General features: G+C 41.5%; 1 protein-coding gene across 1 annotated transcript; it reads left to right on the top strand.

Annotated features, from left to right (window-relative positions):
- The first annotated feature begins 17706 nt into the window (after window positions 1-17706).
- Window positions 17707-20031, top strand: LOC111859487 (interferon-induced transmembrane protein 5-like). The gene is made up of 2 exons (XM_023842200.2): window positions 17707-18064; window positions 19553-20031. Exons 1-2 carry the CDS (start codon window positions 17861-17863, stop codon window positions 19772-19774), a joined length of 426 nt encoding a protein of 141 aa, XP_023697968.1. The 5' UTR covers window positions 17707-17860; the 3' UTR covers window positions 19775-20031.
- The last annotated feature ends 3988 nt before the right edge of the window (window positions 20032-24019 follow it).

Genomic DNA, 24019 nt, shown 5'->3' with positions numbered 1-24019 from the left:
GAGACCGGAAGGTGCTGGGTGACCTGGAAGCCGCCCGGGAGCACGGATCTAAGGCTCGCTGCTTTAATATAGCTTCCCTCTGCATCTACTTCATCATGCTGATCATCTTCATTGTGATTTTGTGTATATGGGTTTCAAAAGTGATAGAAGTGTATGAAGACATGAAAAAACACCAGAATCGTGGTTGGGAGACGAATCCCTTTCTTCGTGGGCATTAATAGGCCTACTTTAAAATAAATGAGCTTATAAGATAGGCCTCCTATCTGCAGAATGTTCATAGACTCTCATAGACCCACTTTTAAAACAAATAGTTGCTTTATTAATTTTTTGCAGTAGTTTGGTATTCCTTTGCATAACAATGTCACACTTTGAAACCGAAACAAATTCATTAAATTTGAACTAAAATCTTTACACACTCTGTGTGTAACCTTGTGTGTTCCTAATGTTGTGTGTAAATCTCTTTTGAAAGCAACATTTATAAAAAGCTAAAAAAAATTCTCAGTACTGGCACATTGAGTCTTTTGTCATCAATTTTACTTATGACATTTCACTTTACTGTACAGCAGGAAAAAAGGTTCAGAGGTTCAGTGCAATCAAGGAAAATTGTTAAACCACACCCAGGCTGATCTTTTGTAGGTTTTCAGAGGGAAATGTCCCCTCTTTGATATCACCATCATAATCATTTAACCTACAGTATACACCAGGGGGTGGTCTAGGCAAACATTTGGCAACAGTGAAATACTCATTCATAAAAGTTTGCTCATAACCTTTGGTAAAGTTTCAGTGAACTTTTGACTACATCCCCAACATTAATCTCATTTGAGATGTACTCCGCATCAAACAGTGTATGTTGCTGAAGACTTGGAGCGCGTTCTGTGTATTTACCTCAACTGGTTTCATTTCAGAAGTACTGTAGTCAGTGTCAGTGTAAGAACGCACCAGAGCTTGTCCACATATCTTCTTGTGCTGTAAGCCATAAAACACTCAAACCTTTCCACCACAGATGTTTTGATGTCATTATCGGTAGCAAAGTGTATTTTCCTGTGTTTCTTGTTAAAGCGTATAGAGCAGGGGTCAGCAACCTTTTTGACATGGAGTGCCAATTATATATTTTCTTGTTAGTCCGCGTGCCATGTTAACGACGGGGGGCGGCTGCTATCGAGTAGTCAAACCAAAGCAGCAGGCGCGCCAAGCAACAGCCAATGACATTTCAACATCATAGAAGACGTCTGAAAAAATTTTATGTGTTTAATAATTAGGGTTGTGATCTTGAGACCTGCGCGGGTCAGTCCCGCTCCTGCCCGCTCCCGCAAAAAAAAATATATTATTTTCTCCAGCTCCCGCCCGCAGTATTCAAGTTTTGTCCCGCTCCCGCCCGCAAAATCCCGCAGGTAAACATATTGTAACGAACCTAAAATAGCGTTGGAGGGTGTAAGGGAGGCATAGACCACCACAAGATTTCTACTATAATTAGAACAAGTTTTATTCAATACAATTCATACAGCGACCGATCAGGTCGGATCTGGGTTCACAAAAGGGTCCGGATGCGCTATCTCCCCGTAGCAAACCAGTCTTTCCAAACGGGTGTTAATCCACGTTACCACACACACCACATCCCCGTCAGGGCACGGCACACCAATAGCACTGCAATACTCAGTGATCCCCACACTTCTGGCACAGGCAAGCGTCACGGAACCGGTACCCCGTCTATAGTCCCGCCCCGACTCCTAGCGGCTACGCTGCTTACTTTAAAACACAAACAAACATACACGGACAAGATTAAAACATAGCGTTCCCCCCGAGGCTCAAGACCCTCCCACGGGGAAAGAACATTAATTCGCACAGGTCCACAATCAAAGACACTACGCGGAAAGGGAATTCCCCAGCCGCTACGTCACATGGGGATGCCGCGATTCACCTCGACCCAACACTCTAAACTCAGCAGCGAACATGCACTCCTAACTCCCCCGTCCTAACTCTCCTCTCCCTACCACACCGGAACCTATCCCTGCAACCCGCTATCTGGCTTCACCGCCGGCAGCCCTACACGGCATACGAACGGCACCTCCCTCCCAGAACCAACCAGTGCTGTGTCTAACACGCAATCTCTTATTCAGCGCGGCTCTCGAACCCTGTATTCTCCCTCTTTTAATCCCACACCCTAACTACCCAGGTGTGGCCACTTAATTAACTTGCCATGCCAATCCCTCCCCCCTCCACACACACACCTATCATTACAATATATTTTTACCACTTCTTCCCGCTACTCTGTTATTTGTTTCACTTGCTTCCCTTTTGGGTGTATATAAAAAAGAGATGGAAAATAATCAAATATGTTTCGTTTTATTTGAGTTTAATTAAATGGAATGATGAACATGGACACGAACGAGGAGCTTTTCAGAACATAGAAATACACTCAGAACAGTTAGAAATAGGCTAATAATATTGCAATGAAACAAAATAATAATAAACGTTGATTTCTCAAGTGGTCAAACAAAAAAGCATTTGGCCTAATACAGCTTCAGAGTGTTAGCCTTTAATTTAGTCGTTCTTGTTGCTTTTGTGCAGTAGATAAATAATAGAGTACTTGTTTTTAATAAATTAATTTTAAGATAATTCCATTTTGCGGGAGTCCCGTGATTAATTCTATTCTCCCGCAACCCGCACATATATGAGGACCTTACCGCCCGCACCCGCATTCACCCATCAAATCTTGTCCCGCGCCGCACTCGGTGCGTTGGGTCCCGCGGGCTTGCAGGTCTCTATTGTGATCATCGTCAGCGTGCCACCTGAAATTCCTCCGCGTGCCAGTTGTGGCATGCGTGCCTAGGGTTGCCGACTCCTGCATGGTATAGAGTGATGTGTTGAAAAACTCCTTCCCTTGATCTGCTTGAAGCTTTTTGGGGACCCTGCTTTCAGAGAGAATATTTTCTAATGCTTTCTTTACCTCTACACTGGTCTTATTTTTAAGAAACACAAAGGGTAAAGTATATGCATCTCCTCCAGCCAGCCAAGTCGCAGTTTAATTTTTATTTAACTTGTGCCCACTTCCCTCTTCTTCTATCAGAAACCTACCAGTAAACACCCCAGGGTTTGAAGGTCTATTAAATATATGATTCAAGTGCTCGTTATCCATCGTGATCCTCTAGCAAGAATGGCACATGGTTTTTAAAGCATATAATTTAATTTAGCAATAGCCACATTACATGTAAGCAAAAATATCCAATCACATTTTAAAGTAAGAGATGTATGTCAATTACAATCAGTTGTATAATTACTAGCTATGAATCAATAATGGTGATTAAAATACTAAATAATGGTAAACAGGGTACAGCGTGCATATTTTGAAAAAATGTCAGACCGCTGTAGTTATCTTTCAGTTTACAGCTGTCGAGGAGTGAACGATCTGGTGCGTTTCCCACAAAGCATTACTTGCCAAGCCCACAGTGCACTCATAATCTTTGCCTTCAACATCATGGTTCAAGCTTCACAATTTTTTGTGAATGTTGACCTCTTTCAGCTCACACATGATGGCCTAGACGGCTCCTTGGACCTTCACCAGTGGAGGCTTTGGATTGGCTTGGACGGTTTACCGCGACCCCAGGCAGGCCTCCTGCATGTCCGGCCACACAGCTCATCATTTTCAAGACAGGGTCCTGCGATGTGTCCGTGCGGCCAAGTTGACATGGGAATGGGCAACCTGTCAATCATTGTGAAGTAACATGATACAACACCCTCCCCATATGACATCATCACTCACTAAGCTCCACACAAACCATCAATGACTACTCTCTGGCAAATGGCAGAGTTTCTGACGTGACTGATTCTTGAGATAAAGGGTCTGGCGTGGCAGGCTCATGGAGGCACGGGATCTGGCCAATCTGGGGAAGTGGGTGTGGCCTGCTTCTTCAACCTTTTCTTTTTGAAATGAGAGCCAGGCATGGCTTGAGCGAGGGAAACTCGCTAACCTCCTCTAGGTCTGGAACGGGCCTTGGAGCCCTTTCTGCTCCAGGGACTTGGGACTCTGGTGAAGTGACTGTCCCCTCCCAGTCAGGCGCCGCAGGCATGGCAGCCTGGGAGACACGTCAGATGCTGGGTCCTCTGCACCAAGAGCTGGAGTCTCAATTTTCCTCCATCCCTGGGGCTTGTTGCAAATGTGGGGCAAGACTTCATCTGGGGGTGAGGATTCTGCACTGAGAGAAGAGAAATCTCTCCCCATTGGGGAGGTTAACACGTTTATCGCAAAATACATATTTTTACAATTGTAGGCAGTCCCCTGGTTATGAATGAGATCTATTCCCTAAGTCTGTCTTTAAGTCAAATAATTATTATTTTATTTAAGTTGGAACAGGTAAATATGGTTCTTATTTAGCATCAGTTAGTCAAATGTTTGTCTTAATATGTAGACCCTAGTATGAACAGTGTTGTACTGTACCTTGATTTTAATGTGTCTTTAAGATGCGTAAATGTATGATGAAGCTGACACAAGCATTGTGTGCGCGATGATCATTTATGCATTTCTTTTTATTTTCTTTTAATAACCGAAAGTCAACTCCTGTTGGGGTTTGCAGGGGAGTTTTTAAACGGGGGAGATGGAGGACTGGGGACAGAAATTATAATTAGTTGATCAGTGATCATTGTTGACAGCACACAGAGCACAACAACGAAATATGTCCTCTGAATTTAACCCATATGTGACATCGTGACATAGCAGGGGGCAGCTAATTCAACGCCCGGGGAGCCGTGCTTGGGGGCGGTACCTTGCTCAGGGTACCTCAGTGGTACCTTGCCAGTCGGGGATTTGAACCAGCAGTCTTTCAATTACAGGTCTGCTTGTAATTGAAAGATTGGGGTATTGAAATCTTGGGGTGCAGCTTGACATTAGAGGATCACCAGGGCCACTTTCCATTATGAGTCAAAAGTTGTAGTATGTAATACAAACTGTATAGCAATCGATCTCTCCAACCACAAGAAAAACGCACGATGCCCAAACGTTTCATCTGGCTTTTATAAAAGCTTCAAAGAGCCAACAGGATAGGAAACCTCTGACGAATCCGACATCATTGGTCATGTGATACTGCATAAACGAAGCAAGTTCTGACTGCCAGCTTGAAGTCGCTGGGCTTCACTTTGACAAGACCAGCTCTGAAGTCTCCTATTGTATGTCCCATCATTAAAATAAGCCCCTAAATATTTAGGATGCCTTGAACACAATTATGTTTGTTAAGGGTGTAATGGTTTTCGGTATATTAGCGAACCATTCGGTATGCTACCGACGATTCAATTCCCACACGTGAACCGTGATATTACGATATTTTCGTCATTTTCCTTTATTGGCGCGAATATAAGATGGTGTTTTTTCCCCAAAAAGCACCTAAAAAAAGGGGTTGTCTTATTTGCGAAGGATAGAATTTAAACATCATTATACAACAGCAGATGGCATAAATTGTCCGCCCCCTGATGGCCACATACTTCAGATGTAATCGACGCTGTTTCAGCAATATGTCGCTATGTGAGCAGTGGTCCCACCGCTGCACGCAATAGGCTGACATAATGTGACAACCTGCACTTATCTTAAAATGATGTAAATTAATGTGTATTCATGTATTTATGTTAATGATAAATGTCATAACTATGTAATGTTTATTTCCTTGCGTGTAACCATGAGTGTCATGTAAACTGTCCAAGCCTCTGCTAGTGTTAAACTGAGAGTGGCTCTTAATAAAGAGAGTATTCCATTTTAAATTAGTTGTCCTCTTTATTAAAATAATTCAACCACTCACCACAATACGTTTCTTGCCCCCTTTATGTGGGTCTGTTGCATCAAAAACATTCTGCGCTCTCCTGGGTTGTGGTATTAATTTCTACACTTACTGGGCTAATTGTCTGTGGTTGCTTTTTAACAGTGATAAGATTTGGCATTTCAAAAGTTTTCTTCCAAAAATTTATATTTCCTGTACAGGCCCCGTACAAACTAGATACATTGTTCATTTAAAATAGTATAACATCTGCAGATTATCGAAGATAAGCACTTTTAATTTGAATGTTTCTCTGTCTTTGATTTCATACAGTAGAGACATCAACTAGGCTGGTAGTCATTCTGTAATTTTTCTGAATGAAGAGTTAATATATGGAAAAATAAAGGAGTTGTTGTTTAATAAACAGGTTATGTGTTTTATTTTCTTCTTTAATATAAATTTACCAAAACTATACCATTATCACAGCCCAATACCTGTAACACATACCAAACAATGGAAAAGCTGTATCGTTACAACCCTCATGTTTATACAGATTTGGGCTGTAGCTTTGGGTTAGAAATTATTTTATGTGTTCTTATAAGGAAAAGCAAATATGTGTTTTTTTTGGCTTCAGTACCGAGGAAGTGAAACTCATCCCACCTTGCAGTCGGCTGCCACGCCTCCATGCTTTATAAGGCTGGTGGACCTCACAGTAAACTTCATCATTCTGCATTTATTTTCACCTCAAAGAAGATCTCTTATCAACAGGATTTACCATGAACACCATCCAGTACCAGTCAGAGGTTTTACCGATGCAAACCAGCAACTTCGAGCAGCGGCGTGAACCTGAATATAGACCTGTGAATCACCGTGAGTTGCAGATGGCATCTACCCCCCCACCGCGGGATCACATTCTTTGGTCCTTGTTCAGCTTCATCTACTGTAATGCATTTTGCTTGGGATTCATCGCCCTTTACTACTCGGTCAAGGTGAGTGCAGCAAATCTGACCTGATGATAGAAAGATAATCGTCATATAACGGTTAATCACGTCTTTGTCTTTTTTATGAACCACCACTGCAGATTATTTCATTCAAAGTGACTAAGATTGTCACCAGTTTATATAGCTGTAGATTTTCTGATTTTCTTTTTTGATTAAGTGTCCTGTTTAACTAGACTGCAGCAGTGCCCAATATGCAACTTTTTGATTTAGTCATATTCTGAAACAAAGGTGTAACTTTACTGTACATTGAACACTGGTGGGGAGTTGTTACATATACATACTGTATTACATTACATATAAAAATAGTTGTTTCTGTTTATGGTAAACTCATAAAACGTATGTGACGTATCATACGATATTGTGTTTCGTTAAAATACAGTTTGGTACCTACAACTTAGACCATCACAAGCATGTTTATGAAGTGTGTGGATAGAAAAATATTAAAATTCAGTTAAAAAACAAATCTACTAGGGGAAAAATAAAAAATAAACAAACAAACACTAAGCTGGTTACATGACTATGTACACTCTTAAACTAATACTTTACTGAAGCACCTTTTGAGCTAATTACAGCATTCAGTCTTTTTGGGTAGGAGTCTATCAGCATGCCACATCTTGGCTTGGCAGTATTTGCCCACTCTACCTTGCAAAAGCGCTCAAAATCTGTCAGATTGCGAGGGCATCTCTTGTGCACGACCCTCAACAGGTCACCTCACACATCTTCAAGTATATTGTGGTCCGGGCTCTGGCTGAGCCATTGGAAAACTTTAGCTTTCTTCTGGTGAAGCCATTCTTTTGTTGATTTGGATGTTTGCTTGGGGTCATTGTCAGGCTGTAAGGTGAAATTCCTCCTCATCTACAGCTTTCTAGCAGACACCAGAAGGTTTTGGGCCAAGAGTGACCGGTATTTGGAGGTGTTCATAATTCCCTCCACCTTGACTAAAGCTGGGGGCTGACCATGCACGTTTTTTTATTCTTTTTATTTTTGCCTCTCACAGATTTGTTTCTTTTTCAATTGAATTGTACAGGTTATTGGTCACATTAAAGGTGGGAAAAGTTTTGAAAAGATTTATCGTGGTCTCATTATTTTACATCACAAAAACCTGCCATTTTAACATGTGTGTATAATTTACTATCCACTGTAATAGCTCAAAAGAAAAAACATGAATTTGACAATGTGTCTCTTGTTACATTATAAGTGTGTATCACATCTCCAGTAACACTGTTTTTGTTTTCATGAAGAAAAAAATTAATTTGCTCACATACAAATCATAAAAAGCACTTGTTGATGGAAGCTACAGAAATTCAGAACTAAAGGGGATGCCTTTTTCGGTCAGCTATGGAATTTTGCTGGTATGATGTCAGTATGACTAGCAACAGATCTTTTAACTGCATATTTGTGCTGAGAACCGCTCTCCGCACGTGTGAAAAACAGATGAGGTGTGAGGCCGTGTGGCCGCTCTCCTCTGTTAACATGGACACTGAAATGAAAATCTATACTTTCCACAGCCGCGATGCACTCACTACGCAAAATATTTTTACCGTTATTGGAAACAAAATTTAGCAAACTTTGCACTTGTAATGATTCCTTTTAAAGGTTATATAGTATCTGTATTATAACTTAGGTTAAAGTTTACTGTGGATGCCTTCAGATGAGCTCAGCATACGCTCTCCAAACCGATCACAATCCTTTACATCCTTGCTGTATCGCAGACGGCTTTTTGAGAAATTTATTTTGAACTGTGGAAAGTGAAAAATGTACCTGGTAGATCCTTCTTTGTTTTTCTATTAATTTCTTCTTTACTAGCTGGCAAATAATCACCATGAGAATAAGTGAAGCGGTTCAGAAGCATACAGAAGAGAAACAGTGTCCCTGTTCCAAAGAGGTGACACACCCTGAACAAAGTAAAGTTTATATACCTTTACTGAGTACCCTAAAAGGGCATTCCTTATGCTATTAGTTATTGCAGTACGCGATTCTCTATGCGAAGGATTATTGCAGTATGTGATCAAAACATTCAGACTTTCTTTTTTTACAAGAGCTGTCTTCTCTTCAACCGCAACCCCTCTTCTTATCGGCCCCACATAAGGGCGGTTCTGGGGCAGGAGAGTCGCAGTGCCCCCTGTGCCAAAATGCATGCCCCCCACCCCCCGTGGCTCCCTTAAATGTGTATGCTACTTCGGTCTGGAATAAATGTATTATTATTATTGTTGTTGTTGTTTACATTTATATATGTGGGCTAACATTTTGTGCCTTGAGAACAGGCGAAACACAACCGTAAGAACATTTTCTTGATGGACTCTTAATGTCGGTCCGTTGGGTGGTCCAGTCGCTTCAGGTTTTGAAAAGCAAAGTTAACAATAGAAAAAAAATTATTAGGTTTGTGGAAGCAAGACAGTCTAAACAAGAAATCAGAGTGAGTTACGTATTTGTAAAAAGTGCAAAATATAACTGCAAAGCATTGCATAAATAGCTTTCAAAAATGTCTTTTGCTTCTTCATTTGCCCGCTATCTAGTGTAATATGCATCTGCCCCCCCAACAGAAGAACTGGATTCAGTCTGCGCCCCCCCCCCCCCCCCGCATTAACTGAAGTGGTCTAAAACCTCCACTCTTAACCTCAGCTGAGTATTTTTATCTCGACAGGTTCTGAGACATACCCAGAAGTTTCCTTTCATTTCTCTGCTTGCTAACCCCAACTGTCACCCTGACCCAGATTACGAGTTTCAGGATGAAATACATGCAGTACCATCAGCAGAGCAACTTCTTTGTGCCTTATGCCTAAGACATGACAGCAATCCCATAATGCCTCCCTCCCAGCTGATCTGGTCAATTTCCCATCCACAGAACTCCTTTTTTGCTTTATAAATATCTCAGTATTTATTGTAACAATATAACATCATAATATCTGAATTTTTTCTAATGTAGTATATTATATTAATTTTTTAAATAATTTTAAAATTCATCACATCACATTGCATCTGTTATTCCGACCAAATCGCAGTTAAAGTTTGGGTCTCCTCATTCATCCATTTTCTGGCACCTACCCTTTTTCAGAATGTGGATATATGTTGTGTTTGCAAGGCAAAGAAGAACCGGAAAAGTACACCAGCTGGTTTGGTAGCTTTGTTACTGGTACCTTAACTAAAAGTCAATGGAAAACGGAAAGTACTGAATTTTTAGTGCCAAAAATACCGTCCCTTGTAGATAGGCCTGTTGGTATTAGTTTTAGTCAACTGACACTGAACAAGTCACATTTTCCTCAGATTTTGTGTTTTTGTCACCCTCTCATTCAGGCCAGAGACCGGAAGGTGCTGGGTGACCTGGAAGCCAACGGGGAGTACGGATCTAAGGCTCGCTGCTTTAATATAGCTGCCCTCTGCATCTCCTTGATCATCCTGTTCATCTTCATTGTGACTTTGGGTGTACGTCTTTCGATAGAGACAAGCATGTATAGCTACCAGGATGCTCGTTGGAAGGGGAATACCTATGGTCGTGGGCATTATTAGGCCTACTTTAAAGTAAACGAGCTAATTAGATAGTCCTTCTCTGCAGATCTGCAGAATCTTCATAGACTCTCATATGTACCCACTTTTAAAACAAATAGTTGCTCTGCCAATGTGTTGCAGTAGTTTGGTATTCCTTTGTATAACGATGTGACACTCTGATATGGAAACAAATTCATTAAATTTTCACAATAAAATCTTTACGTGTTTCTTTGCTGTAAATTTGAATAACTGAAGAACATGGTGTGCTCTTAGTGTTGTGTGTAAATCTCTTTTGAAAGCAATTAACATTTGTAAAAAGGTAAAAATCTCAATTCTGGCACACTGAGTTTCCTGTCATAAATTTTAATTATGACTATGGAAGTGAATTAATGACAAAAATCGCTGATGGAAAAATAACATGTTGAATTACACTTATCGTATAAAAACGCAGTGCATTACTGTTGTTTTGAATTTTCGGTGACTGTAATTTAATTTGTATATACATTTAAACATTGAATATTTCAACTGAAAAAATATTCAATTGCAATTTCATTGCTTAAATATTCAATACAAAAATATTCGGCTTCCAAAATTCAGTTCCAAAACATACAGCTTTTAAAGTGCATATATATAATTCAGCCATATGAATTCAGTTAATTTATTTTCGCCTCAAAATAAATTTCAAAAGAACAAATTCAGTTGAAAATATTCGATGTGTTTTATTCGCATCTTTATTATTCAAGTGGTAATATTCAGTCCTCTTATTTTTGCTTTGCAATATTAAGTCCTGTTATTTTCGCTTTTTCAAATACGCTGCCACAATTTCCATGGTTTAAAATACCGTCCGAACTCCGAAATTCAACCCTCTACATCCGGGACTAGCAGGATGAGCGATTGACTGCCGATAGTTCTCCTCGGGAACCACGGTCAAAGTGGAGCAAGTGGCAAGTACGAGTACTGATTGTCACGCCCACGGAGGCGGGACGCGACAGGTGTAGCTCGTCCACAAAGGACTGACTGCCTTTATAAGCAGAACGGGACCCGCTATGCGTCGCGAAGTATTGAGCTAATGATTTGCAGCCATACCAAGCGTTTTTCTCGTCTCTCGTCTGCCCTTCTCTCCCATCCTTACCTGTTATCCTGTTGTGCGACCCTCACCCTCTTGCCTTCCCTCCTCAGACCCGTTCCCGTACCTGACCTGCCTTCCCCGCTGAGCCCGGCATCTCCTGTTCCCCCTTCCTTGTGTGTCCTGGTCTCGTGCTTACCCGTCGGACGGATCTCCCAGTTAACGAACCCAGCCTACGGACTACGACACCGATTCCTGCTCGCCCCCTCGGTCCCGTGCCATCGGATATCTCCTGGAGAGATCGCTCCCTCGCCTACGGCGCTTTCCCCCTGCGCATCGGCAGAGAAGGTTGCGCTCCTCCGAGGCAGGAAACCCATCTCCTCCTCTCCCCTCCATCCGGAGCCTTTAATAAAGCTCCTTCACCCCTGCATACCTGGATCTCCTTCTCCATTCTTGTTCGGGGCTGACACTGATTGACTTGGCAGCAGATTTTCTTTGATTGTGTCATTTATGTTTCTTGTCTGCATTAATTATCACCGAACTTATCTTGCTAATGTAAGATGCCTGCGGGCAACTACAAGGTCCGCTAGCTTGCAAGATTATGGAAATTGCTGTTTAAGTTTTTTTTTGAGATATCTGTGATATCAGGCCCGCTTTGCTGTACTAGTTCGTATGGAAAGCTGTTTGAGCATTTATTCTGATATCCGTGATATCAAGCCCGCTTTGCTGTACTAGTTTATGGAAAGCCATTTGATATGCAAAGCCATTTGAGCATTTATTCTGATATCCGTGATATCAAGCCCGCTTTGCTCTACTAGTTCGGACTTTGGCCATACTAGTAAGATATCCTGGTGCACTAGTACCCGACTAGGTCGTACTAGTACTGCAAAAATGCTTACTAGTCAAGCTTTTTCATCAACTTGTTAACGTGTGGGCCTGAAATTTGCTACTTGCTCACTAGTTAACTAGTAAGGCTTAATTAAAATGCTTACTAGTAGCAGTATAGGTCAAAATGTCCACTAGTGCAACTAGTGGACATTTTGGCCTTTACTAGTGTCACTAGTGGACATTTTGACCTGTACTGCTACTAGTAAGCATTTTAATTAAGCCTTACTAGTTAACTAGTGAGCAAGTAGCAAATTTCAGGCCCACACGTTAACAAGTTGATGAAAAAGCTTGACTAGTAAGCATTTTTGCAGTACTAATTAAAGCCTCTAAATCATAAATTTTGTTTCTAATACTCCTAGTGTTTAAACACAGACCGCAAAGGGTAGGCCTTTTACAGTGCCCACTTTTAATATTAATTGGGGCTTTCCAGCTCTCCCCTCCTATATTCTTAACTATCCTCCCCCCCCAGTCCCTAGTTTAAACATTCCTTAACTACTCTATACATACGCCTCCCCAATACACTGGTTCAACTCTGGTTCAGATGCAACCCATCCGGCTTGAACAGGTCCCACCTATTCCAGAAGGTCTTCCAGTGCCCCATAAACCTGAACCCCTCTTTCCTACACCACCATTTTAGCCACATGTTTAATCTCCTTATCTCAGCTAACTTAGCCTGACTCGCACGTGGCACAGGAAATATCCCAGAGAATACCACCGTGGACGTTCTGCTTCTCAGCTTATCCGCAACTTCTATAAATTTATCCTGCAGAACAGCCCTCCTGCCCTTTTCTATGTCGTTTGTGCCAACATGCACCATGACCACTGGATCCACCCCAGCTGGGGCCAAAAGCCTGTCCACTCAATTCGGAAGGTCCCCCACCTGGGCACCAGGCAGGCAAGACACCGTACGGGACCCTCTATCACGGGTGCACACATAACTATCTACACCTATAATAATTGAATCCCCTACTACCACAACCTCCCTCCTCCTGTGAGGATGGGGTTCCTTGGTGCCCAGGGGCCCAGCTGCCTCCCCAGTCTCTTCAGGCTCTAAAGCTGGAAGCACCTGAAAGCGGTTAGACACAGTCACTTCGGGTGATGCTGCCCCTGTAAACTGTGTACGCCCTTTTCTACATCTATGACCTACGTTCATCCAGCTCTCTCGACCTCTGTTCTTCATACTCCCCCCTCCCCGCTTGTGACATACACACAGTCTCCCTAAAATGCATATCAACTCTCTCCTCTAACTCCTTGGTGTGTTGGATGAGAGCCACTTTGCCCCATAATTACCTAACTCACTATGACCCCGTCCTTTACTCCCAGCCCAGTATATTTATATAGCGTATTTAACTTTTAGTTGATCTAATGCCGAGTACAATAAAACACTAAATTAACTTTTTTAATTATCTGATAGCGTCAGAGATAACAACCTTTGAAATTAAACTTTTAAAATAACCAAATTAACAATTACCTACCTGAGACTAACTTCCTGCTTAACAACGTTTAACTAAAATAAAGCGAAGTTGCTCTTGGGAGGCCAAAAAACCACAAACCCCCAAGAGAGGGTTTAAAATGAAACAACAGCCACCCACGCCACCATACTGGCACACAAACACTCAAATATACTTCTAAATAATTCCAATCAACCACTTCAACAGGCGCACAACACAACACAAGTGCACCCTGTGTCTACTCCACTCCCTCACAGTGCAGCAATCCCAGCAGCCTCAAAACCAGCCGCAATGCACTCGCCACGAATCCAGTGTCTTCCAGGCTTCACACTGCAGGGACCATAATAGGCAGATCTCTTGAGACGAGACTATTTCATATTGTCACATCATACCGCTGGTGAGGGGGGTTTAAATTTTGCAAAGCATTTTTACCGTTATTGGAAACAAAATTTAGCAAACTTTGCACTTGTAATGATTGCTCCTTTTAAAGATTATATAGTATGTGTATAATAACTTAGGTTAAAGTTTACCGTGGATGCCTTCGGATGAGCTCAGCATACGCTCTCCAAACCGATCACAATCCTTTACATCCTTGCTGTATCGCAGACGGCTTTTTGAGAAATTTATTTTGAACTGTGGAAAGTGAAAAATGTACTTGGTAGATCCTTCTTTGTTTTTCTATTAATTTCTTCTTTACTAGCTGGCAAATAATCACCATGAGAATAAGTGAAGCAGTTCAGAAGCATACAGAAGAGAAACAGTGTCCCTGTTCCAAAGAGGTGACACACCCTGAACAAAGTAAAGTTTATATACCTTTACTGAGTTTCCCTAAAAGGGCATTCCTTATGCTATTAGTTATTGCAGTACGCGATTCTCTATGCGAAGGATTATTGCAGTACGTGATTAAAACATTCAGACACTTTCTCTTTTCACAAGAGGTGTCTTCTCTTCAACCCCAAACCCTCTTCTTATCAGCCCCACATAAGGGCAGTTCTGGTGGGGGTGGGTAGCACTGCCGCCATGACAAAACCTCAGCTGAGTATTTTTATTTCGACAGGTTCTGAGACATACCCAGAAGTTTCCTTTCATTTCTCTGCTTGCTAACCCCAACTGTCACCCTGACCCAGATTCATACAAACAACTTCTTTGTGCCTTATGCCTAAGACATGACAGCAATCCCATAATGCCTCCCTCCCAGCTGATCTGGTCAATTTCCCATCCACAGAACTCCTTTTTTGCTTTATAAACATCCCAGTATTTATTGTAGCCTGTTGATCCTCTGAACCACAAGGAATGGGAGGCGCTGCAGGAGGTGCAGGAGGTGCACGGTTTTGGAGCCATTGGAGCAGGTCACTGTGGAGATCAGTGCAGACAGGTACAGTGTACAAATGCTATTAAGTTATTATTGTTGTTATTAGTTGTTGCATTATTGGTATGAAAAGTAGATTAGACATGAATGGAAATAATACATACTGCTAAATAAAACAAAGCATAATTTTAACAATTATTCTTTACTCATTTTCAGCTATGTTATAGCCTCTAAAATGCTGATCCTGTGCAAGGGTCTGCAGAGAGTGACGGCTGAGCAGCAGACCAGAGTAACCACAGAGTAACCACAGAGTAACCACAGGGAAAGTGGCAGAGTTAGTGGCTGCTCTCTGTGCATCCATGGACAGAAAGTTTCACAGAATAGAATGCAAAGATTCGAAAGGTTGGCCTTTAATGAAAACAGAGCGGCTGATGAAGCTCTTCAAAGAATAAGTGCAGCAGCAGCAAGATACGGGCAGGCAGCTCCACTGACAGGGGGCCAAGAGGGGGAAACGGGAACAGAGGATGAACAAGAGGAGCCACAAGCATCTGCTGTTTGGAGGTTCTTTGAAGAACGAGCAACTGGAGACACTACAAGAAGGAATCCCACAGCAGATGCAGTACTGGAAGTGAGATCGTATCTTAAGGAGCCTCTTTTCCAGAGAAGAGCAGATCCGCTGAGCTGGTGGGAGACCAAGGCTCCAGTTTACCCACGTCTTACACATGTGACGGCAGCATCAGTCCCCTCAGAGAGAATCTTCTCAAAAACAGGGCAGATAATAACAGAGAGAAGAAACAGGATCAACCCCTCAAATCTGAGGCACTTGGTTTTTCTTAATGCCGACCTTCTTTAAAGACTAGAGCTAAAATTACCTGCATGCTACTTTTTGTTTTACACATTATTTATATTTTGTTTTGTCATTCTCTAAGCTTATGTTGTTTCACTGTAAATAATTAAAAATATTGGATCTTCTTCTCAAATTGAGATGGTTTAGTTTTTGTTCCTTAAAATTTATTATTCTGCACCATGTTATAAGCCATATAAATAATAAACATTTGATATAATTTATGTTTTGTACGTTAGTAATTCATTTCACTTATAATTTTACATTATTTTTGGTAATAAATTAATTTAAGCACCAAAAAACTCTGAAGAGCCACTTGGGAGCCGAAAGAGCCGGAATTCCCATCACTGGAGTACAGGCGTGGGGATGCGCGCACATGTGCCTTAAATCAGTCTGGGCCATGACAATGTCACTTTTTCTATATAGTTGGGTACCTGATGTGTACTGAGAAGTTGATATTTGCCTGGCACAGAGAGATTTATGGTATTGAAATGGGCATGGAAACCTGGCTTCTCATTCACACCTTTGTGCGCTATAGTATGACATGACTTGTTTCCATCAGATATTTAAATCATTAAATCGGTCTGGGCCATGCAGGACAATGTCACTTTTTCTATATAGTTGGATACTTGACGTGTACTGAAGTTCATACAGTATTTGTCTGATTGGGCATATTTCCGGGCCTGATTGGGAGTGGAAAGACGTTTGCGTTTGTCTCATTTTCTGATAAAATACACACGTACTATTATTGAATCTGCCCAGATATGTACTTTTCTCAAAGTCGTAACAAGTCAGTAGTATCGTGTTCAGGTAATACGTATCGAAAGCCAAATGAAGTTCTGAAGGTAAGCCTTGCTTAATGAGCCCCTCTACAGGCGCAATCGCGTCATTGCATTGGGCTGCGCAGCATTTAAGGTGGACCGGAAAATCGAATAAGGAGCCAACTTCAGCCTCGTCGTCACAAAGCAGTGTGTACGTCCGTCATTACGAACCATTGCATTTAATCCGATTTTTAATGTAATACACTTTATGACAGATTTTTCATACGTACGAGTTGTCCATAAGTCGGACGATCTTATCCTGGGGACTTTATATTAATTTTGCAGTGTTTAAGTGAAGCAATTCTGAAATGAGCAGTGAAAGTAGTTAAATACTTTATTTTGTAAGTAGGTATTTAACCTTAACAAAAAAACAAAAAAAAAAAAACTAGAAGTTACTTTATATTAAGTTGTCATCCAAGCAACTAAATATAAAATGAATTGATTTAATTTACTTTATTTATTTTTTTAAATACAGAAACTTAAAAACAACATTTTAAGGGCACTTAAGCGTGCACTTGCGGTAAATTTTTGTCACAAAAAAATCTGTCACAAAATCTTCTTACATATGCAGTATTTATTAAACATTTCCAAGTGCCTTTAAAGATGGGTGTCATCCAAGCGACTAGGCTAAATGTGAAATACATTTGACTCTATGATTTTCAACAGCTATTTTATTATCTTTTAATAGACGTCGTGCCGTATGTGAGCAGCATAATGACTGAGCAGATAGTACGTCACGTTGCTGTTTGCGGCAACCACTCATTTGGAGTTTTTCAGTCAGATTTGTTTCTGAAATTAAAATACTGCACAGTTGAAATGATGAATGCTTCTTTGATATGTGACAGTGCAATGCCTTATTTTTCATTATAAACAGAAGACAGAAAAACAATCTGGAAGAGAGAAAAAAACCAACAGTGCCTTATTGACTGATGACTGAAAAAACAGCTGAGATTGTTGCATTATTATTGATTTTCTTGCACAGAGAAGTATGTGAAAACTTGAATAGAGATGTGGAACAAAGAACAAGTGAACTGCAATGGCAAGACTGAAGCTCCGCCATCATGGAGCAAGGTGGAGCGCCACAGCCGTAACCTTGAGGCTTGACCACATAATGACAGACCATCGGGACCAGCCCAGCAAAGCGGTCCTTTCCAGTCCCCACCCTTGTGTCAGGCTGAATAAAAGCCACTGTGTGGGAAGGGGTGCCAGCCGTTGAGGAAGCGTCCAGCAGAGGATCCACAGACGCCCAGGACAGAATGGACAATGCCACCTACAGCTACCCATCAGACTGCACGCCGCTCACCAGCTGCAAGTCCTCCCGTAAGCCTGCGGGTGCCACCGTGATCCACATGGGCCACGCTGGCAAGCCACCCAATGACTACCTGATCTGGTCTCTATGCAACACCCTCTACGTCAACTTCTGCTGCCTTGGCTTTCTGGCCCTCATCTACTCTATCAAGGTGAGCGGGGCTCCTGTGCCACCTCATTCTACTCTATTCAGTCGATTGCCTTCTGTACATTTCCTTGTACTGTATATTGACTCCATGCTATTGTTCCCAATGAAGGTATATTTAGTTTATCCAAGAAGGGCATTATGTTATAATTAAAACACTGTAATTTCTGAGGAAGATTAGCATATTGCGTTCAGGATCTTAAAATGATTGCTGCCCCATAAAAATTGCTGGCATGTATCTGCTCCATTATATAATTGTTGTGGACTCCTTAAAGCAGTGCTTCCCAATCCGGTCCTCGGGAACCCACATTCCACATTTTTGCTTCCTTCCAGGAGGGAGCAAAAATGTGGATTGTCTGGCAGGGAGCTCGGAGGGAGCAAAAATGTGGCCCGTCTCCGGGTACCTGAGGACCAGATTGGAAAACACTGTCTTAAAGGCTTTGCCATCAAAAGAGAGCATTGCTTTGACTGTACCAAACTCTGCTGTGGGTTCTGTTCGGAGGCAAACACCTTGTCTCACAAGCCACAGGAAACTAAACGGGGAGGGGATATGTACCCGAAGTAGCAACGACATTCCCCGCAAGATTAAAAGAAGCACTTCCTCTTTGGCATTGACAAGCTTAAATTACAGACGGTTACTACCAGCTTGGCTCAGCGAATTAAAATCAGCATAATTGACATGTTACAAATGAAAGATTTTCAAGAGATGATTAGAGGCTTGGGTCCTGAGATAGGGCTGTGCAGACACACACTGTGCACGACAGATGGTCTAAATATGACAAGATAGTGTAGTAAATGAGTATAGTGTAAAACAGTACAGGATTAAATTTTACACAGAGAAGTCAGGATGCCTTCTTTGCCCTTGGAACCCAGTGACTAAGATAATGTCTAATTTGTGCATGACTGCCGGCATTAGGAACAAAACAAAACAAGACAACAAAATTGATAGGAATGAAACCAAATCTGTTAGGGGCAAACTAATCTGATAAAATGGCTGCAGCAACAATAAGGAATAAGTTTCGTCTCCCACCTGTGACACTCACTCGCATGTTGTTAAATAAAAAAAGCCACTTATTACTAAACTGCCGCCGTGACTCTGGACGTAACTCATTCTCAGCTTCAGTGATTCAGAAGGATTGGAAACTGCAAACAAAGCCAGATGAAACTTAGGACAGCACTTGTAGTTGGAGGTGCAGCTGAATGGAGATTGTGTGCAATCACAGCCCACCTCGCTGACCGTGGGTCTGGTCTAGGAGCTGCCGAGTGACTCCCCAGCAGTTGCAGATCGTGCCTCCTCCTTGCTGGCCAGTCTGAGTTCAGCTTTCTTGAAATTGCAAATCAGCTGAAATCTTTTGTTTCTTGGGTAAGCAGAAAGCCTCACAAACTGCGGAGCGGGGTCGAGAACCACTGTTGTTTTACACTCTGAAATTGCAGCACAGATCATGCATGGAGAGCCATCTGACATCGACCTTACTCTATGCTCTGCCCCCCTAAGGCTCGTGACCAGAAAACCCTTGGAGACATGAGAACTGCTCAGGAGTGTTCAGACAAGGCCAAGTGGTACAACATCCTGGCGTCGGGCTGGAACCTGCTGGTGCCACTACTGCTGCTGGTGCTGTTGGTGCTGTTACTGGTGCACCTGGGCAGCTCTGAGGGCTCCTTTGACTTTTTCGGGGAGGACGGCTACCAGAGCTTCATGAAGCTCTTCAGCAGGTAGACCAGACGCTGAAAGAGGCAAGGACACAAAGTCCATGTGACAGAGATCAGGTCCCCAGCCAACAACCAGACGCTTCCTCTCCTTGATATTCTGTTTCCTTTGTACCTTTTCTTTGTTACTAATTATTGTTACTTTCATTTTAATTATTATTTGTACTGTATTATTTTCAATATTGCAGTTGCAGAATTTTCCAGAAGTTTTATTACACTTTTCCTCTTCTATAATGTGATGAATACAAATAAAGTGTTAAAATATAACAGTTTGTTTTCATTGCTATGACTATAACTATTATTTGCTTTTAGTGGCAGGCTGAAAATTCCATGAATGAATCTGGACACAAGACAGCTACAAAAATACTACACAGTGTAAAACGGCCATAATTATTTTGAGCTTCTGACCAGAGACTGGCTCATTCTCCCATGTTCCCTGGTATCTTCAGTGAGATTTGGGTGGGGCTCAATAACCTACTTCTCGTCTGATTTTAGCTCCTTATGCAAGGGAGCTCTGCATGTCACAGAAGCCTGGCGTCGAGGCTCGATGTGAATCCTCTGGCCCTCCACAGTGCCATATTGTTGCCGGTACCACTAAGTAGATGCAGTTTTACAGATGCCAGTTGTGTGAGGATCACTAACTACAGAGCGCAGCATGTAGATCTGGGCTTGACTGGGAAACCTTCACTGGTTTGTACCTGGGGAGCATCATCTCCGCAAACTTTGACCCCTACTCCTCAATCGCCTTACAAGCTAGCGGTCAAATTCATAGAAAATGATCTTATAATTAAAGTAGGGTAAAGAAACCAAAATGGCAGTAATAAACAGCAATATTCTACTTTTTTCCATCAAAAAAACTCAACCAATTATACCCTAGATGCATGTTTAAGTTGGACAGGAGGACAAATATATTGTTAGCAAGGAAAGCAGAATGTCAGCCATAATCCCGATCCATACTGTTGCAGACACAGCGCACTGAACACACCTGATTCCATTTGTTTAATATTAAATGTCTGATTTAAACTCCTTATGGTATTTGAGGTCAGGCTGTAACCAGAGTAACTAGACTTAACTCTGAAGCCGCTGGGCAGGCAGTGTGCGCTATAGAAGATCTCCTCATTCTGTCACACAGTGTCTTGACACCAGTACTGGTGGTGGCCTAGGCGAGGTTCATCTGGGCTTTCAGTCTGCTGGGGACTTTCTGTTCGCCTGGTCTATTCCTGCCTCTCACCATCCATGGTCCTGCTGTTACTGGCCACGTTCTCCAGGGTCAGGTATTTATATGTAGCTAAATTACAGGCTGAAGTACCAACTTTCTACTTTCCGCCCAGTAAAGAGAAATGAAAATGCTTCCAGATGTGTCTATGGAGAGATTACAGGCTGAGTGCGTCTCACTGGTTTCTGAGTAAATGGGAGTAACTTCTCCTCCGAATGATCTAAAAATGGCAGTCTGGTCACAGGAGTGGCCCATGTGTGGGACAGAGCGCCCACAAAGAGATCCGAGGTTCATGTGACTGGCTGGACCACCCCGAGCGGCATCTGGCCAGAGGCCGCGTACGCGCACAGCTGTCTGGGGCTTCCTGGAAGCCAGCGATGTTTGACAGGCTGCTGTTTCTCTGCTGCTGATGTCACTAATACAATACAAGCTGCCAAAATCAGACTTTGACACCCTGACAGAACAAGCAGACATTTGGCCAAAAAGGGGCATGCACTGTAATCCCAAAGATCATTTTAACTCAAAGAAATTAGGTCTGTTGTACATAAATATCTTAATGTCCTGCAGATTACTCAACTATTTTCAGTTAAGATCACCTTTTTGGTTACCGCATGAATATAGATATATATTTCAGTTATATAAATTTATTCCAATTTAGTTTTGACCAGGAGAGATTTTATTGGCCGGTTCGAAAACCCGCCAAAAGGCGTTTTTCTATACAAAGAAGATGCAGCAGCCATGTTGGTGCTTCATACGCGACTTTTGCATTGCTTTCCGTAGTTTACAAATATTAATCTTTTGTGTTTTTTGAAGCAAGATGCTTTTGTTTTTTTGTCAGATTGCAAATGTAGTAATCATGAGTTTATTTTGTTCTTCTTCAATGAATCTGACTTATGGCAAAGCCGTTTTAACATTTAATCAAGTCACACTCCTATCCGTAATTACATTTTAGATATTCACAATAGCTTATCTCCTAGTCAAAATTGTATTCTTCCTAGTCAAAAAGAGCATTTCAGATATCCACAATGGCATTCTTCCTATCCACAATTGTCATTTCAGATATCCACATCGTCATCGTAATGTAATTTCAGATATCCACAATTATATTTCAGATACCCAGAATGTTCATTCTGGATATGAATTCCTACTAGGAATAACTCCCATTTCAGATTGTTACTAGTCATAATTTTAATTTCGGATATTCTAAATTACATTATGGATATCTAAAATGGGTGTGTCCTTTCGGATACCACCTGCATATCTGAAATATAATGGTGGATATCTGAAATTAAAAGCCCAATAGACATGAATGGCAAAAGTGACGTAATTTCTCCTAGGAAGAATGAGGATGTGGATTTCTGAAATGACAATTGTGGGTAGGAAGAATGTCATTGTGGCTATCTGAAACATTCTATTTGACTAGGAAGAATTGAATTAGAGATACCTGAATACATATCCAGTCTAGCGATTAAATGTTAAGAAGGCTTGCCATACCTGGCTGCTTATCTCTATCACAGGATCTGGAAACCTTGCAAGAGCTTCTAGCACGACGCACGTCGCCAAAAGACGAGGAGAGACCTCGCAGCCCGCTCACTGGTAAACGTAAGGACCAAAGGACAGCAAACATGATTTGGAGATGAAGGAATTCTATCAGTCTCTTGACCATCATTGCCCTAAACTTGTTGAAATCTTCAGGTCAAAGAGAGGCCTGAAGGGACAGATTGTAGACAGACTTCTACAGCAGGGTCGTGGGGGGTCCAGAGCCTATCCCAGAAGCTATAGGCACAAGGTGGGGAACAACCAAGGATGGGAAAGACCAGCCCATCACAGGGCACATTCACACACCATTCACACCTATGAGTAATTCAGAAACTCCAATTAGCCTCAGCATGTGTTTGGACTGTGGGGGAAAACCAGAGTACCTGGAGATGACATGGGGAGAACATGCAAACACCTCACACATGAGACCCAGGCAGAGACTCGAACCCGGCTCCCAGAGGTGTGCACCACCATGCCACCCCATGTTTTACAGATAATTTGGTTAATAGTTTGATTACTCTGTTGGCAAAAGTATTCCTTTTAATTTATATCTAATTTATTTTTTAAAGGCTTTTAATGCAAGGCAAGGCCAGTTGTAACCTTCAAAATAGGACATAGTTCACAGTCACATAGCTGTGATCTGTTTTTTCTTCTGGCTATTGTTTTTCTGGCCTACTTGTTCAAGAAACTTATTCTTTTATTGTTGTGCACTGAATGACTAAAAACAAAAGACAACATTACGTTTCTTTTCATATTTGTATTTATTAAAGATTTAACAAAACTAAATTTCATAATGTAATTAAATGTAATATCCTTTAGTAAGTACACTCAATTTAAATATTTTAGTTCATTCAACAGTACTTTTCTAGGGCTACCTCAAAGTTTTTAAGTTGATTGAACCTAACTGGGTTTACTATATGTAACATGATAAGTTTAAAGTTATTCTAATAAGCAAAAACTGAATCTTATAGTTTATTGTTAACCTAGAACCTTAAGTACACTCAACTTGAATTTATTTGTACATTCAACAATGCTTAACTTAAATTTTTTTAGGGCAACGAGTTACCTGAAAAATTTTGTGTTCATTGAACTTATCTGGGCTTACAGTGCACACCATCTCTTTCCTGTAATTTTTCTCTGCAGCTAGGAATTAAGATATGATTCCTTGAAACTTAACTTAAAAATTAAGTACAGTAATGACAATAATGGAAGAGAGTGAATCTTTGAATCCAGAACTAAAAATTTGACTCATACAACACAGTATATTCCATCCAAGGGGACACCATTTATTAATTATTATTAAGGTTTATTATATATCAATAAACTGAAAAAATAGTAAAGACAGTTTAAGCTTCATTCCCTGTTGTACTCCCTTTTCGTTGTTTTGGAAATACAATCTCTTGACACGACGACGGTCAAAGGTAGCAATAGCATTCCAAATATTCATGCCAAAAAAAAGGTTCACCTCACTGCTCTGCCCTCGTCACCTGCTTTCCGGAG

Source organism: Paramormyrops kingsleyae, chromosome 13, assembly GCF_048594095.1.
Source record: "Paramormyrops kingsleyae isolate MSU_618 chromosome 13, PKINGS_0.4, whole genome shotgun sequence".
In the NCBI taxonomy this organism is placed as follows: Eukaryota; Metazoa; Chordata; class Actinopteri; order Osteoglossiformes; family Mormyridae; genus Paramormyrops; species Paramormyrops kingsleyae.
Note: the sequence above shows the minus strand (reverse complement) of the source record. Positions and strands in the feature narration are given on the sequence as shown.

Coding starts and splice junctions, on each gene's coding strand:
- LOC111859487 (XM_023842200.2), top strand. CDS start 17,861: ATGGACAATGCCACCTACAGCTACCCATCAGACTGCACGCCGCTCACC. Junction 18,065..19,552: donor CCCTCATCTACTCTATCAAG/GTGAGCGGGGCT, acceptor TGCCCCCCTAAG/GCTCGTGACCAGAAAACCCT.